The sequence below is a fragment of the Gallus gallus genome, chromosome 7 (genome assembly GCF_016699485.2).
Source record: "Gallus gallus isolate bGalGal1 chromosome 7, bGalGal1.mat.broiler.GRCg7b, whole genome shotgun sequence".
Classification (NCBI taxonomy): Eukaryota; Metazoa; Chordata; class Aves; order Galliformes; family Phasianidae; genus Gallus; species Gallus gallus.
Genome location: NC_052538.1, coordinates 2,877,480 through 2,894,374, shown reverse-complemented (window position 1 = coordinate 2,894,374; position 16,895 = coordinate 2,877,480). Strand labels below are relative to the sequence as shown.

General features: G+C 47.1%; 2 protein-coding genes across 2 annotated transcripts in view; one reads left to right on the top strand and one right to left on the bottom strand.

Moving 5' to 3' along the window:
* Nucleotides 1–16,895, bottom strand: part of CPS1 (carbamoyl-phosphate synthase 1) — a 177,872-nt gene that overhangs the window by 120,990 nt on the left and 39,987 nt on the right. The window lies entirely within an intron of this gene.
* Nucleotides 17–15,712, top strand: LANCL1 (LanC like 1). The gene is made up of 9 exons (NM_001031245.3): nucleotides 17–135; nucleotides 361–478; nucleotides 6,081–6,288; nucleotides 9,852–9,987; nucleotides 10,370–10,516; nucleotides 11,593–11,775; nucleotides 12,243–12,419; nucleotides 12,706–12,778; nucleotides 13,617–15,712. Exons 1-9 carry the CDS (start codon nucleotides 52–54, stop codon nucleotides 13,691–13,693), a joined length of 1,203 nt encoding a protein of 400 aa, NP_001026416.3. The 5' UTR covers nucleotides 17–51; the 3' UTR covers nucleotides 13,694–15,712.

Below are 16,895 nucleotides of genomic sequence, written 5' to 3'. Positions count from 1 at the left end.
GGCGGCTTTCAGGGCGGGGCGAGGTGAGGTGAGGCGGCGCGCGGCGGCACCATGATGGCGCAGCGGGCGCTACCCAACCCGTACGCGGACTACGACAAGTCTTTGGGCACCGCGTACTTCGATGCGTCCGGCCGGGTGAGTAGGGATGCAGGGGGCCCTGAGGTACCTCCGGCCCCCTTGGGGTGACTGCGTGGTTTAAAGCTCGGCCGTCTTTCTCCAGCGCGGCCCTGCGATCTCAGCCCGCTGCCGGGCTACCAGTTTCCATGCAGCCCTTCTCAGATGTGCGCTAGGAGCTGTGCTGGCCCCGAGCCCTTCTCCCGTTTGCTGACGTTGGTTTCGGTGTTTCTGCGTTCTCTGCAGCTGACTCCCGAGTTCACGCAGCGTCTGAACAACAAAATAAGGGAGCTGCTGCAGCAGATGGAGAGGGGCCTGAAGGCGGCTGACCCGCAGGACTGCACGGCTTACACGGGCTGGGCAGGTAGGGCAGCACCGCGGGCACGCCGTGCGAACGGGCCGCCTGCTCAGAATGGGGCTGGATGGCTCTGGAGCCGTCCTCCAGGTCAGGCCAAGTCCAACTCGCTCCTTCACTGTGTCCACAGTAAACGTGTGTCGTGATTGGCGCTTCCCTTGCACGGTCTGTGAAGCCGAGGGGCTCTTATTTGTGGAGTCCCCGTTTTTGGCAGCAGAACTCAGACTGCAAAGGAGGAGCACAGAGGTGAGGCTGGGTCTTCTCTTCATTAATAGCGCCAAACCTCCGCAACAGGAGGATTGAAACACATCTGCCTGGGAGCAAATCGTGGAGCCTTTGAAGAGACTGGCTCCGAATCTAGCTGTGGGAAGAGTGCTGGCAAGTAAACTGCTTTTCTGTGAAGCAGGCCAGCAGGCCGTTTCCCTGTAAGCAGTAGCGAATGGCAGTGGTAAGCTGAAAGCCCGCAGTCATGTCCATCTTTTTTGTTTGGGCTGATTTTTATCTTGACACTGACAGGCAGTTCCCCAGGCAGTGCCCCTCCATTCAGCCAGGGCCAGCTCTGCTTCAGCATCTGCTGGAGGGAACACAACTAAAGGTGGAAACCTTACTCAGTCAAACTCTTCAGTGCAAAGCTTCCCGGAGCTCGTCTCTATCCCGTTCTGCATTTTCAACCTGTTTTTCCTTCTTTGGGAGCATGCCCTACCTTCCCCACCCTATTCCTTTCCCCTGGAGCCAGGGAGGATACACCTTTCTCTGCATCATCGTCTTTGGGTTCTGCTGTGTGCTTTGTCAGCTTTTCTACACTGTGCCAGGCTTTAGGGAGGCATCTTGGGATAGGCAGGTACTTGTGTGGCTGCTGCAAGACTTTTTGCTGCCACAGCTTTTGTTTTGTTTTTTTTTAAACCTCTATGCTATAATCCCATATGGCAACTTTCCATGTTATAGTCTGAGCATGGCTTGTGCTTGGATACAGTGGTACTTAATGCCAGCAGTTTGCTTGGGAAAACAGCGTTCACTGTTGTTGCTGAGGTAATGTCACAGCTTGGTGAGAGCAATGTCAGAAATGGCTGCTCAAAAATTTTAGTAAGGTAGGCAGGCACTGAGAGTACTCCAAAGCAGTTAATAAGAAATGCAAGCATGCTGCTGTTGAATTCCAGCACGGGAGAACATTAATTTCTTCCTTTTTTTTTTTTTTTTTCCTACCCTGGGATCATTTCTCATTGGGTATACAACCTTCTTGCTTTGGCTAATAGGATTAGAAAAAGCCTGGGGGCAGTTTTCCTGTGGGTCCCTGCCGGAGAAGTGAAGTTTGCAGATATTACATTGTATCTTAGTCACCCACATTTCTTATCTAATCCTAGCTGTATTAATTTATTCAGTGCTGGTTTCCAGAGAGCAAATTAATTGGGCCAAGACAGCAGCTTCTTCCCTTAATTGCTTATGTAGAAAAGGCTTGTTGAGCATCTTCTCATGTAAATCATTGCCCAGCAGTCTGAAATCAACCCGCACTCTTGTGGCCACTAATAAGAAAGATTTGAAATGTGCCTCTTCTAGCGTAAACTCTGCGTGAAATGCATCGTACTTCAGCATACCACATTACACCCAGTAATACACAGCATATGCTGGCACTTTACTTCGGTGCCTTTTTCTTTCCCAACACACTTGAGAGCCTTTCCTCCCCTCGCTTGCTTTTGTGCCAGAGAAGCCACAGCTTCTTGGCACGTGGACTTGGAGCAGAGGAAGGGAAGGACTTGCATTTTCAGCTCAGAGGCAGAGACAGTGTGCTCGGATCAAGATTATCCAGCATACAGCTGAATGGCCTCAAAACACATTTGGATCAGCTCGTTATGATTTCATTCAGTTCCCCATAGAGATCGGGGCCCTGTAGGCAAAGCCTGGAATGTGCCTGGGTATATACCAGGCTCAGCTCTTGTGTTCCGTTTTGTCTTTTAATCAGTTTAGGTAGACAGCTGCAAAAGCTTTTATGGTCTTAATCTGTTTCGCTGTTATCGGAGTATTGACTGAGGGAAAGTAAACTGCTGTAAGCTAATTTTGAGTCAGAAACGGTTCAAGTCCTGGCACAAGTACGATGGTCTCATCCATTTTCAAACAGATCAGCATGAGGATGCCCAAGGGTTGTTTGTGTGCTGGTATTTCTCAGAGGGCAGGAAGCCTTGGTCCAAAGGCTACCTAGACTAGAAGGGCAGATGGTGGAAAAGAACCAAGAGACTTGACGTCACTACTGCCACCTCTTTGCTGGCTACAAAAGCCAGGAAGCTCCTGAGTCTGATCCCTGGTGGCCTCTTGTGTCCTTCCAAGACGATGGGGTGGTGTGCTCTCTGAAGCATTATGTAAGGGAGAGGGCCCACTTACTGCCAGAACCCACCAGAAATGGCTTTGGAATGCAGTAGTGAGTGTGAGGTAATATCCATACCTCTGCACCAGAAAAGATGCTTGTTATCCTTTGAGCTGGGCAGTAGAGCTATTCCACCCCATTCTGTAACTTCTATGCCACGCCTCAGCAAAATGACATTGAGTTTCCCACAAGAAACCATCAGGTTTTCTTGCAGTGTGCAGAGATGAGTTTCCACTTCTCCCTACTCCTTGATGTCTTGCTTTGAGAGTGCTGGCTGACTTACTTCTCTGGGTCAACGTAAGGTCTCCGAGCTCTTTCTTTGCTACTGTAGATGATGGGTTTGGAACTGATCCACATTAGCAGCGACCCAGAAATCTCTTGTGGGAACCTGGTGACCTTTGTGAAAGGACCACACTGGGGCTCATCTCCTGGTCGATAAGGAGGCACTTTCAGAGCAGTGTAATGGGCATCCCTGCTGGTCTTGTCAACACTGCAGTGGAGCTGTCACCACTTTAACCCATTCTGCTCAGCATGAGGAAAAAGCTTTGCCTTGCTGCTGCTGTTCTCCCACCGACGGAACTGTTTGCGATGGTAGTGCAACCAAAAGAACTTGAGGGGAAGCCAAGATGTGGTTTTTCTTCTGTTTGATCAACAGAACAGTCATATGGTGGAGACTCTTTTCAGCCTCTTGCAGTGCTTTAGCTCTTGAGCAAGAGCTTATCTTCTCTCTGCTCTGTCGGAGGTAATGGATGCTGAAATTAGGACCACTGGCATTAGTTGGCTGCTGCAAATACATTCATGTCCAGTGCATGCATTCAAATCTCCTCCCACAGAGGAGAAATATTTAACACAAAGCATTCCTCTGCATCCGTAACGCTTCTTATACAGGATGGCAAGAGATGGAGATGTTAAATAAACAGGCTTTGATGTGAGATACACAGAACTGGTATTTGCCTCCTGATTCCCTGCAGCTAGCAAGTATCTCAGGAGTTCACATTCCAGTGCATTGGCTCCCTGCACGCTAGAGACAGCAGTTTTGGTCATCAGAGCCCTATTAAAATGATACACTGTCATCAGCACACACGTTGACCACAGTCCTGCACCACCAAGTGATGCCTGATGTACAGGTGGCTGTACAGCAAGATCTTAACGCTGCAAAGAGAAAAAAAAATGAAGTCTGAAGAAACTGCAGAGAAAGAAGGTCCATTTCCTACGCAGGTGACTGCATCCTGTATCCCTGCACGCACAGCTGCATGCACGGTCCTGCCCTCCTCTGCTGGATTTCCCTCCTGGGTTCACAGGCAGCAACAGAGCAAGCAACTGGCTGAAGGCAGCACTGCACTGTGCTCTGCTGATCACCTCAGGAGTGTGAATTCCTTTAAGAATGAGTTGAAAAAATTGGCTTTAGATACAGTTCCTACAGCTTTTGGTTTTTAAAGATAAAGCGAGGAGATAAATGACTGGGGAAAGCAAAGGTCTGGTTCCCATTCCCTAATATAGGTTAATGCTTTTTGGGATCTTCTGCAAAAGACTGACCACTGGAGAGCACTTGAGCTGGGGAGGAAAGGGAACAAGGAATGTTTTGCAAGAGGAAAGGCAGAGAAGTCAGTGGAAAACACTGCTGAGACATTTACTTTCTCAGCATTTAGTCCTAGCAGCAGTCTTGGCATGGTAGTTATATACATAATTAGGGTGGTACAATGGCCGTGGGAATAGAAGTTACTTACAAAGCAAAAAGGTGTATATTAAAGCAGGTAACTCGAAAGTGCAAGTTGTGCTCAGACAGCTATCAGATCTGTTAGGAGTCTAGAGGCTGTGCTAGGTGCTCAATAAATCGAGGAGAGTAACTTTAGATTTGCTGGCTGGAAGAGGAGCTCCCCTTTAAAGAAGGGCTTCACGTTCACATCCTGATAAACCTGAATGACGGTATCATGCACCTGAGCTTCTCTCTCAGAAATACTAATGCTGAACTGCTTGGTGAGAGGACAAGGTTGTTAACTTCAGCAGGAAATGGAAATCTGCCCTTAATGTACAAGTGAAATTGAATTGTCTGTAGCACGAAGCTTTCAAGATTACCCATGCAAAATGAGAAAGACATCTAAGTTTAAAATTGTCCTCAGTACTGCAGAAAGTAATTCTGCAGCATGCTTTTTCTTACACCACCACCTCCTTGCAACATCAAAATCTGCAGGGATTGGCTCAATTAATTTCGACTTAAATGCAAGACCTGTGACTTCTTAGAAGTGGTTATTGATAAGGGATGAAATTAGCTTTTTTAAAGGCTTATAGGCCAGTAACTTTTTCCAGTGCACGTTTGAGGGCGCTTTCCAGATCAGAAGGATGGTTTGAATGTGGAAGACCTATTGAATGCGGTTACATACTAGAAGCTTTAAGAGCTGGATGAAGACAGGGCAGACAGAGTCAAAGGACTGTGCTTAATGTGACATCTTAGAGTTGCTTTTGTAGCTGTCTGTACCCTGCTGAAAACATCCCAAGACTAACAATGGGGCTTTCTCTAGCATTCCAGGTTGCTCTTTCCACTCTGGATCTGAGCTGCTCTGGTGAACAGTGTGCTGCAGAGGAGAGTCTGGCAGCCTGTTTGCTTTTGTAAGGTGCACCAGTCTGTTGTGTAGGTCTTGGGAGCTGCTCCGTGGGAGCCAGTGAGTGGGGAAGAAAGCTAAGCACGATGCCTCAAGGGTGTTGCTTCCCAGTGCTGAAGGTGTGTCACTTTTTCATCTGATCCAAGTAAAGGGACCCAGCCCTTCACCTCTTGGCATGGGAAAAAGCAATTGAGACAGGGTAACAACTTGCATGCTCTGCTACAAGTCCTGTCTTGCCTGATGTTTTCTGGTGTTTGGGGTTTTACAGACCAGTCCCAGGTCTGGTTTATAGGTTTAGGTGTATTTGTCTGGGTCTCATCTTTTGCTCTTGACTACTAAAACGGTATGTAACCTATATAGCAGAAGCTCCATTAGCCTCCAGGTCCTCCTGGGTCATACGCTACCAGTTGTTGACTTGCAGTCCACTCAGAAGCACCACGAGATAGGAGGAGGTCAGAAAGCAGGAGAATCTATGGATGGTGCTGCTGGGCATTATGTTCTGCACATACCCAAGAAGAGGTCTGCAAGGCTCATGACTTAAGTGAGGCTGAGGGCCAGGCTTTTCAATGTATTAAAGCAACCACGCTGTGTAGTGGGAAGAGGACACAAAAAGTCAACTTCTCTGGTGGTTACAAAACTTGCTTTCCTTTTGCAGGCATTGCTGTGCTGTATTTGCACCTGCATGATGTGTACGGAGACCCAGCATACCTCCACGTGGCCCATGAGTACGTGAAGAAGAGCCTGAGCTGTCTGACAAGACGATCCATCACTTTCTTGTGTGGAGATGCTGGGCCCCTGGCAGTGGCTGCGGTCGTCTACCACAAACTGCAGAACCACAAGCAGTCAGAAGACTGCATCACTCGGTAAAACGCGTGGTTATGCCTTTCTCTTCCTTCTGCACTTGCTCTGCAACTGGTCTGGGTTTGTACCAGGCCCTTTCCTCTATACCCCAATACATTTTGCCACAATCTCAGAGAACTTAACAAGATGAGCAAACTTGTTGTGCCCTGAAGAAGCATCTAGCTTAAGGACAAACGTGTGTGGCTGCAGGCAGGGGAGCAAAGGGTGTTCCTTAGCTGGTATTGCCACTTTAGAAATAGATAATAGAAATAACTCAGATAACACAAGGGAAAAATAATGCCCAAATAAATACATTTACGAAAAAATTAAGGTGAGGTTTGGGATTTTTTTAGAGCCCTTAATTTCAGCTTGACATCCATTTTGATGGAAGGAAGAAATGTGTCGCTCGCTTCCACTTGCTATTTGTTCGTTGACTTTGACTTAAAGCTAAGATCGACAGCATCCTTTTCAAGTGCTGAATGCAGCTGGTTATGATTCATTTATTTCTATTTCCTGCCTTTCCTCAACTGTTTCCAAATGTATTTTTGTTGGATACTTAAGAAAAAAAGAGGGTGTACAAGCAGCATTGACAATCAGATCAGCATATGGCAGAGGAAGGAAAAAACAGTTGAGGATGGGGGGAGACTGCAGTTGCAAGCTTTTGTTGCTCAAGGGATATTGAGAAAATGAGAAAGGGCCCTGCATAGAATTGCTATTTTGAGTGGTCAGCACACCAGCAAGACAAAACCAGAGGCACTTCAGTATGATACCAACACCCTTAAAGCAGCCATGAGCGCGTGATGCATAACGCTGATTAAAAATGCCATGGGTGGGTATCTGAGGTGCCCGTATGGCATGGAGATTCAGTTCCCACTCCTTTAAGACCAACTTTTCATTTACACAGATATGGTCAGTCTGAAGACAGAACTCCCTTTGACCACTCATGTGGTTTGAGTTTTGCTTGATACTGTGTCATAGTGGTGAATCTCACTATAATGAATGTATTTGCTAATAACAAGGGAACTAACCTGTCAAACATTACCAGCCAGTTCAGTCAGTACATAAGCCCCAAGCTGTAAAAAAATTCCTAATTAATGTTTTCTTGCTGTAGATCTCCCCCTCATGCATCCCCCCCGTTCTCCCTATAGTTTTGTGCCAGAATGGAAAGGTGATTAATCCTGCACTGCCATCTAATGGCATAATAAGGGCAGAGCCTTGGAAATGGGTTTCTTCATACCTCTGAAAGAAAAATGGGTCTTTCTGGAAGAAACAGTTAAACTGTCCTTACTCTGCTACCAATTCCCAGAGCAGTTAGCCCGACCATGCTCCCTTTCAAAAGGAAGTATTTCTCTTTGAGAAACAGCTCCCTTGATCCAAACTCTTAAGTGAGCCTTGGATATGCTTTCTGGTTGCAGAAGAGTTGCTAAGTTATGCAGTGCAAGTGTGGAGAAAATGCACTTCTGTTCCAGCTACAAAGAGTCAGGGCGTACAAAAATCCCACCTTGCTCTCTGCTGCCTCCCCTTCCCTCTGTCCAGAAAATAGTGGTTCTTTGGCAGCTGGGACAACAGGCTGATGTGTGAGCAGTGGCTTTCAGGCCCTCAGTTTACACCCTCACATCTCAGAAACACATCGTGGCAACACACCAAGCATCTCCTACTGTACGTATGCTGTGCAGTGCTGCTACACGTATCTAAAACAGCAGAAACTCCCCTGATAAACATAGCTAGGAAGGCAGCTAGAGGCAGAAGCAGTAATGCATAGAAAGGAAGAATAGTAGCTCCAGCTACTCCAGATTTCCCCACTAAGAGAAGGTTTTACATCCATACTGCTGAAAATCTCTAGCAAGGGTGGAACTGTTTATTCACCCATCCATTCTAGCTATTGCACCTGACATTTCCCTGACATCCTCAACAGACAGCATCTGTTCCTACCAGCCTGCTGCTAAGCAGAGCCTGTCTGCTGAACTGCTGTGCTCCTCCTTGGAAACCCTCCTCTTCATCTGCTTCCCTTCAACATGGGGACAGGAGACTTGAGGAGGCAGGATTTTTTCTTCAGGCCACACAGCTGGGAACAGGATCCCTGCCACATGGGCTCGCCAGGACCCCCCTTATTCCCACTCTTGGATGGATGCAGAATCTGTCTCATGGGTTTAATCTGTAAGAAACCTCCCCCAGGAGCTGTGCAAGAGGAGATGAGGTCAGGCCATCTCCTTGAGACATTTCTCCTTCCTTTCTCCTTCAATATTTCTGCTTACTTTGAGACCAGTGCCAAGGGAAACTCCTGCCACAGAGAGTCCGAGCCCAGCGTCCTCTCTCTGCTCTGAGGGTACACTGGACATTTGGTTGCTTCATTTCTTCACTGCACATAGCTCTGCCTAGCAGCAAGGGCTGCCAGAGCACCTCTTCTGTTCCTCCTGCTGTGACAGGGAAGCCCTGCGCACACAGCTCTCATTTTAGCCCCTTCCCAGTTGCAGCCACAGCAGGAAGCAGCTGAGGATACAGCCTTGAAGCTGCTGATGCCCGAGTTTTAACAGTGATGGCATTTTTCAGAGTGTTTTGTTGGAGATGAATGGAAAAATGAAGACAGAACCACTCACATCTCTGCCTGCTGCTCGTGGAAGGGCATCCAGCCTTGATGGTGCTGTGGGGAGAGGCAAAACAGGAAACTTGCATTGAGAGTGAACTCAACTGTAAAGTGCCAGTGTGCATAACGCTCAGTCCCCATTAGCACAACAGGAATATCACCAGCTTTGCAACATGAAAATAGTCAGAAAAATGGCACGGAAAGTTTCTGACTCCTGCAGAACTCTTGCTGGGCACTTGTGGCCTAAAGGTTGGTGCCAGCCAAGCAGCTGTCATTGTGGGGCTGCCCCACAGAAAGCCTACAGTGTTTGTGCTGCACACACTGTCCTCACTATTGCTTAACTCACCCTAAAGAAAACGTTCTCCCATGCTCCAGTGTCCTGCAGAGGGTTGGTGTTAAACAGTGAATTCAGCTTTCACTCCACACCTCTTAGCCAGATCTCTATCTCATGCAAGCACCTCTTCTTTTACTGACAGCATTGATTTGCATACCTTGTAGGCATGGAATGAAATGGGCTTTGCTATCAAGACTTGTAAGAATAGAGGTTGAGATTTTTCCATGCACTCACAGCACCAGCTTGACTTTCTAGCATTCCTCGAGCAGCCAAATGAGGCAGATACTTGGATTTGAAAGTAGCCATTTTTGGCAAAGGTCTGCATTTCCAGCAACATCACAGGGAAGTAATGGTGACTGCCTCCTGTAGGCCAGACTTCCCCACAAGTAGCTGTCCCAGAGCTAGTGCTCTAAAATAGTACATACGCATAGCATGGCTGCAGTGTGAAACGCTGAACAAAGTAAAGCATTGAGCCAAGTAGAAAGCAAAGGGGAAGGAGGGATTTTATACCTGGCGTAACTAGAAAGCTGAGACAGGGACTTTCATGGTATCTCTTAGGGTATAGGCAGCACTAGGAAATAAACTCTGTTTTAGAACTCCAGTCTCACTGCTCATTTACATGGCTTTGGCTGTCCTCTCATCTCCGTTGTGTGTTTTTTTCTTTGTAGTCTGCTCCACCTACACAAGGTTGATCCACGAGTGCCAGATGAGCTGCTGTATGGGCGCATGGGCTATCTGTATGCACTGCTGTTTGTGAACAAGCACTTTGGAGAGGAAAGGATCCCTCAAAGTCACATTCAGCAGGTACTGGGGCTTCTCAATAGTGGAGGCTGAATTAGCCGCCTGATGATTTATTAGCTGTCTGTTCCCATTCCACTCACCTTTGAGCAGGTAAAAATCAGTGGTAGATGTAGAAAACTCCGGCAACAAATGAGAATCCACGTTGTGGTTTCCCTGCTGCTCATTTTCTTCCAAAGAGGAAGAAGTGCTACACGCCCCCCTCATCCCATCCCTCAAATCCATGTAAACACCCAGACAGCACTGAATTGGCATCTCTTTCATCCCTTCAGCCACACTCCCCACCTTATATGGAGGATTAACAACAGCTTTTTTCTATTTCACTTAGCTGCTGTGCTGGATGCGAGATTGCAGTACTTTCCTCACCCGCATCTGTTCCCATCCACAGGTCTGTGAGGCAGTTGTAGCCTCAGGAGAGAGCCTGGCCAAAAGGAGGAACTTTGCAACCAAGAGCCCACTGATGTACGAGTGGTACCAGGAGTATTACGTAGGGGCAGCCCATGGCTTGGCTGGGATTTATTACTATCTCATGCAGGTAAGAGGCACCTGGAGGGGTGGGGGCTGATAGCACCTGTTTCTCATTTCTTTGAACGAGAAGGAGCATCTGAATAGCTTCGTGGTGATATCAAGCCAGGCAAAACAGCATTACTTCTTTAAAAGCAGTTAGAGGACCCACTGAGCAATGCAGATTATTTGAATATAGCAAGGCTTATAGAAATATGATTTTTTTATATTAGATTTCTCACAGCAGGTGGAAGAGCACTGGGTTTCAAGTGCTTGGCTTCCCTTCAGGAAGCCTGTCTCCCATAAAATGCTGTGTAGGTTTCATGCTTCTCTGCTGTATGAAACACAAGGAGCCTGGACCAGCCAAGCATAACACACAAAAACCCATGGGAGAAGCATGTGGAGAGGAGGATGTTGGACTTATGTCTCCAGTGGTATTTTAGCACAAGTATTGATTTTTAATTCTCAAGTTATCACCATCCTGGGAACAGTGTGATCCCTAGATTAAAGTCTCACTGCAGTCTGCCACAGGAGGTCAGACTGGTGCAGATCTCCTGTGGGGCAGTGTCATTTAGAGGAGATGCTGAAGCTCCTTCCTTGCTTCCATCTGAGGTCAGTGGTGAAGTTACCCCCTTGCAATTACCCAGAAACGTCCATGAGAATGCAGCATTACAGGCAGTTGGGGTGGCTCAGCAGCTCACAGCTGTTGTGCTCTAAGTGCTAGGAATCGTCCCTGGAATTCACCCCTAACACTGTTCTTATGCAGTTTACCTTTTTACTGCAAAGCTGGGTACTTGAAACTATGTCTGCTTAGTTTCAGGAAAAGACTTTTCTTCTCATGCCTAGAGGGCTGTGTAACACACTTGGGGAAGCTCTTGTTTTTGGGGATGCAACAGTATGACTGGAAATGAGTCGTTGCTGACAGAGCAGCCTGAGGACTATCAGGTATTTGGGTTGTGAAAGCCCGGGCCAAAGAAACAACTTCACATGCAAGGAGCAAGAACTGATGTGATGGTAATTGGCTTTGTTTCTTTCAGGCAGACCTCGGGCCTGTTAGGAAGAGACATAACGGTAATTCTCCTGTTTTTAACGCTTTCTGTCTCTCAGCCTGGCCTCGGAGTGAGCCAAGTAAAGCTGCACAACACAGTCAAACCCAGCGTGGACTACGTCTGCCAGCTCAAATTCCCATCAGGCAATTACCCTCCCTGCATCGATGATACCAGAGACCTACTTGTCCATTGGTGCCATGGGGCACCAGGTGTTATCTACATGCTTCTCCAGGCCTACAAGGTACCAGAAATCTTGCAGATATCCTTTGGGGACCCCTAAACGTGGAACTTCATCAAGGACCCCTGATGAAATTCAGGGGTTGGGACCCCTGTGCCTGAAGTCAGGCTGGCTTGTTAAAACTAAACCACCCTGTGGGGACCAATGACTGAAACAGAACGTTTTTAAAGCTTTTCTTTTTTTTTTTTTTAATTATTAAATTGTATTTTAAAAAATTATTTCTGAAAATCCCCATCAGCCTTCTGGGGGGGTGTCTCGTTGCAGGTGATAATGGTGATAGCTAATTGTGTGTTCAGTAATGGTCATACAGTCCCATTCATCACATCAAAAACATCCTCTTTTGAAAGCAGAGTCACACAGTGTTAAGACTTCATTAGGAGCTAATTAACCCAAGCCTCCCCACTCACACAAGGATGCTCTCTGTGTGAGGAAATTGCTTCAGCATGGGGGAATGTTTCTTGTCTCTCCAGGTGTTTGGGGAGCAGCAGTACCTGAACGATGCCCTGCAGTGTGCAGAAGTGATCTGGCAGTACGGGCTATTGAAGAAAGGCTACGGGCTCTGCCACGGGACTGCTGGCAACGCCTATGCTTTCCTAGCACTGTACAACCTCACTCAGAACATGAAATACCTGTACAGGGCCTGCAAGGTGAGAGCCTGTGTGAGAGTAGAGGGGATTCATCACTTCTGCCTTTTTACAGTGCAACTTCTTCCTTTGAAACCTAATTTCTAGCGTGGTAAGGAGGGACCTAGATCTAACCAGCTCCACCAGCACGGTCCCTGAGCAGGGTAGTCCCTGTATGACAGCCTGCAAAGAAGGAATATTTTGCAGGAGCCTTGCTCTGCAAAGGGATAATATGAGGTTGAAGGTGGTATTTATCTCACGGTGCATCCCTAATGAAATCTGAACGCTGTTCCTTTTGTTTTTTTCATAGTTTGCAGAGTGGTGTTTAAGCTATGGTCAACATGGCTGTCGGACTCCAGACACACCATTCTCTCTCTTTGAAGGTAAACCTCCATTCCTAAGCATGCGTTCTGCTCCTGGATATGAGCCAGTTCAGCACTGAGGAAAATGTTCCACTGAACTCTTTGCAAAACTCAGCATAAAGAATGGGAGGGAAATAGCGTTCGCTGTTTCTACCCTTTCCCAGAAGCAGTGTTCCTGTAACAGGCCAGGGGCTCCACTTGGAGCATCTCGTCCTCTTGGGCCTCCAGCACAGATTCTGCACACATCTTAAGGGAATGACTTTAGTGGGTACAGGCCAAAGTCTGCCTTCAGGTAACTTCCAGCCTGGCTCTTCAGTCTCTATGCGTTTTTAAGGATTAAAATCCTGTATAGGCTTTCCAATTCCATTCCAAAGGTGAGTGAAGAGCAAGTAGGGTCACCTTTGTAGGGTTCGTTGACTCCCCCAAAATCTGCCCTCAGCAGTTATTGCTGACAGAATTGGTTGCTCAGCTAATATAGATCTCCCTAGCTTTGGGACACACCAAGGAGCAAGAGCCAGATGCACAGTGAAGATCTGAGGCAACACAACAGGATCCATAGTTTTGCAAAGATATTCAGATTCTTAAGCCTGTAGACAGGTGAAGCACAAGGAAGGGGGCTGGGAGTGGGGAAAATTGTCATACCTTCCCAGGTGTTTTTCCAACATTTGATCGATTTCAGAACGCTCTCCCCACTGAAGAACCTGAGCTGGTGGGAATTGTAGTCTCAGACCTTGGAAGTGATGTAGCTCCTTCAGACTGCATTTTCCTGTCTTCATGACACGTTCTCTCCCTGAATAACTGATAACTTTGATGCCCGCATGGAATCTCTCTGAAGCGCTTTGTTTCTTCTCGTTCTCAGGAATGGCTGGAACAATTTACTTTCTTGCTGACCTGCTGGTGCCAACCAAGGCCAAGTTCCCTGCATTTGAACTGTGAACCTAAGCTAGGCAGTTCCCTGCCTAAATCCTTCTGCACTGGGAAGAGCGGTTCAGAGCTGCTTTCTCCTCCTTCCGAACTCATCGTTGTTTACCTAACTGAACGTAAATGCATCCTCCTAGGGCACGCCAAGTTCTCTCATATTTCTAGTTGTTTTGTTGCATTGTTTCAGTTCAAATAACAAAGTGCAGGTTTTGCTGGTGTCTCCTGAAAGCACAGGGCTGCAGCTGGGAGAAGGGAAATATGTACAGTATTTTGTGTGCTATAAAGTTTTGCTATTTTCTGTATCCCATTTCCTGGGAGAAAGTTTTCTATTGAATGTAACTTTGCCTGTTTAACTTTTTCTTTGTTTTGGTGCTGACAAACAGTTACAGGAAGTTGACCTTGGAAAACAAAAGATAAAACATTGAGACTATTGCCCTTCAATGTGCTTTGAAGCATTCTCTTTCTGACCATGCAGGGAGTAGGTAGTTTAGGAGCTGGGCTGCTCCACAAGAAGTGAATGTGATGGGCTGTGGAATCTCCTTTTTTTAATGTCAGATTGCAAGCAGAGCAGCTGGAACTGACACGCCAGAGCCTTGTCCTGAATTTACACCTGTCTGCTTTATAGGTGAAGGCTATTATGTATAGCTCTTTTGTGCATTTTTTCCAGTGACAGACAAATAATCCACTGCCTTTTGTGCTTATTTGCTATCTTAATGCTAAACCTGGCAAAGTCCATTGATCATGTCATGGAAAACTGTAATTTAATAGTAAGCTTGAATGCATACTGGTGTGGACGCTCCTGTTCAGCTTTGAAAATTTGTTTTGCAATCTTTTATTTTAAAAAGCATATCATATATATATCACATTATAGCTGATTGGCAGCAGCAGCATAAAAAAAGAAATGTATTTCACTGAGTTCTCTCAGCGTTCAGCCTCTTACCTGTGTAGAGGATACGTGCAGGCTTTGTTTTATAAGCTGTCCTGAGCCTGGATAATTTGAGTCACTTGTTACTGCTTCCTGTAGTTTGATATGCACTACATCTACCCAACTGGAAAACCTGCTCTAGGTTCAGTAGCTTTGAGCTGACAGCGCACCAGAAACTTGCAAGGGGTAAATCTGCTTTGGAGCCCTTTGCTGATGCTACACTAATTTGCAGCAGCTGGGGACCTAGCTCCCCTTCCCCCCCCCCCCATTAAACCACTGCACTGTTTTTTTAGCTCCAGCCATGAGCTAAGTACTGAGTACAGTGGAAGTTACTGACTCCACTATACTACTTTGTGCTGTTTGAGGGCTGCTCCTCAGCCCGCGCAAGTGTGGGCACAGGTTTGGTTTTCCAGGGGAGAGCTGGTGAGTGGCTCAGGCTGAGGGCAGGGCAGCTTCAGGGCAGCTTCAGGGCAGCCTCCAAGCCAGCAACGTGAAGCAGAAGCAGCACGAGCTGTCTGGGTATTCTCCAAAGGGCATAGTGCTGCCGTGACGACCAAACTGGCATGTTCACAGCTAGCTCGCCTCTCAACAGCAGCATAGGCAGACCTGAAAGAAGCTGTTTCAGTGAAGAGTAGAAAGCATTCCTGAAGACTCCTCCTCTCCTCAAAGGGCAGCCCCACAGACAGCTCATCAGAAGACAGCCTGATGCACAGAAATGCTCATCTGCCTTAGGCTCGGCCTTCCTGGCAGGAGCCTGGAGCTCATCCAGGCTAAGAGGTGTTCATCCCAGTTGTTTCTGGGACTCGTGCAGTAAAGGGAGAGGCGACTGGAAAGCCTCCAGAGCAGGAGTTGGCTAATCAAACAGCACGAGAGTGGGATCCTGTAGTACCTGAGACCCACCGTGAGTCACCTCCCAGCTTCTCTGGTGTGATGCCAGAGTGGGGACGCTGGTCTGAGCCTGGATTTCTCCTGGGCATTGCTTTGTGTAGAGGTTTGTGCAGCCTAATGGGGCAGCACCGTGGCCGAGGGTTCATACAGAGATGAGGAAATCACCAGGACTGGTGCAGAACTGGCAGGCGGAGCACTGTTCAATAAAACGTGAAAATGAACACGCTTTGTATTGTTTTTTCTCTCATTTTGTGACCTCATACGCCTCAAAAATAAATGAGAACCACAGCTTAACTGCACTGTCACCCAGCTTAATTTGTGCTTTCTCAAATTTTCAGTGAAACATAAAGCCATGACCTCAGACATACCTGCTCCAGACAGATGAGGGTTATACTGCAGCTCTGCTGGAGGTCGGTTCCCATTTTGCAATGCAAACTCAAATGCACCCTTATATACCTTCAGAATAAAGTTTTCCCAACTGTTGTTACCAGCTTCCACGATCTGTTGTGCTGGTCTTGCGGTGAGAACTGGAATGCAAGAGCCAAGTGAAGTGAAAGCTCCAGAGAAGTGATGCTGGATGAACGGCTCAACTGGCAGGCTAAAAATTGTTGCCCAGCAGTGTCTGAAATGACAGGGATTTTCAGGCCGGTGGGGTTTTGGAGGGGCTCCCTGGGCTCAGAGGGTGTGCAGTGTTAGCTTCCAAACTCACTGTCAACACAGATGGAAAATTACTTAGCACTCAGACCAGCGTAGACTCCAACCTCCAAATACAGTATCATAGCGGGCAGAGGTGGATGCTTCAGCATCTTGATGGCTGGGCCTTTTAACTCGTGGAGCTCATTAACCTTGGCAAGAGGGACAAGCATAGATTTCTGCATTACAGCTGAATCTCAGAGGACTGCTTCATTGACTGTTATCTTCCTGAATCAATCAAAGGATGCTTTATACCTTCTCCACACACTTTTTTTTTTCCCCCTTTTTTCTTTTTGAAGAGAGGGTGGTATTTTTGTTCTTATCCTTAGCTTTGCTTTTCTCAGTTCTGGAAAAGTCATCTACGTGGGGTCAGATCTGGAGCCAGTGCCTGATCTGTGTAAAGCCCGTGGCATTAAGCTGATTTAGAGCAGTTCAGGATCCAGCCCTTCTACAACAGCTGAATGTAGGAGTCAGGCGGAGTTTAACTTACTTTGAATGGCTGATCACATTTCGGGCCCACCTAATGAACTCGATTGTGCCTGACCTTAAAAGCAAGCCTGGGTATATTAATTAAAGGATCCTAGTGACTAATATGTGACAGGTAGAATTGTCCTTTTTGAAAAGAACAGGCAAACCCTTCCATCATTCAGACAGCAGCAGGATAGCCCCCATCAAATACCTCTTTGCCACGAGCTGGAAACAGACACAGAA

Bases quoted from the DNA above. Each gene is read 5' to 3' on its own strand.
- LANCL1 (NM_001031245.3), top strand. From the start codon at position 52: ATGATGGCGCAGCGGGCGCTACCCAACCCGTACGCGGACTACGACAAG. The intron at 10,517-11,592 runs GTAAGAGGCACC...TCTGTCTCTCAG, and splicing joins TTTATTACTATCTCATGCAG to CCTGGCCTCGGAGTGAGCCA. The intron at 11,776-12,242 runs GTACCAGAAATC...TTGTCTCTCCAG, and splicing joins TGCTTCTCCAGGCCTACAAG to GTGTTTGGGGAGCAGCAGTA.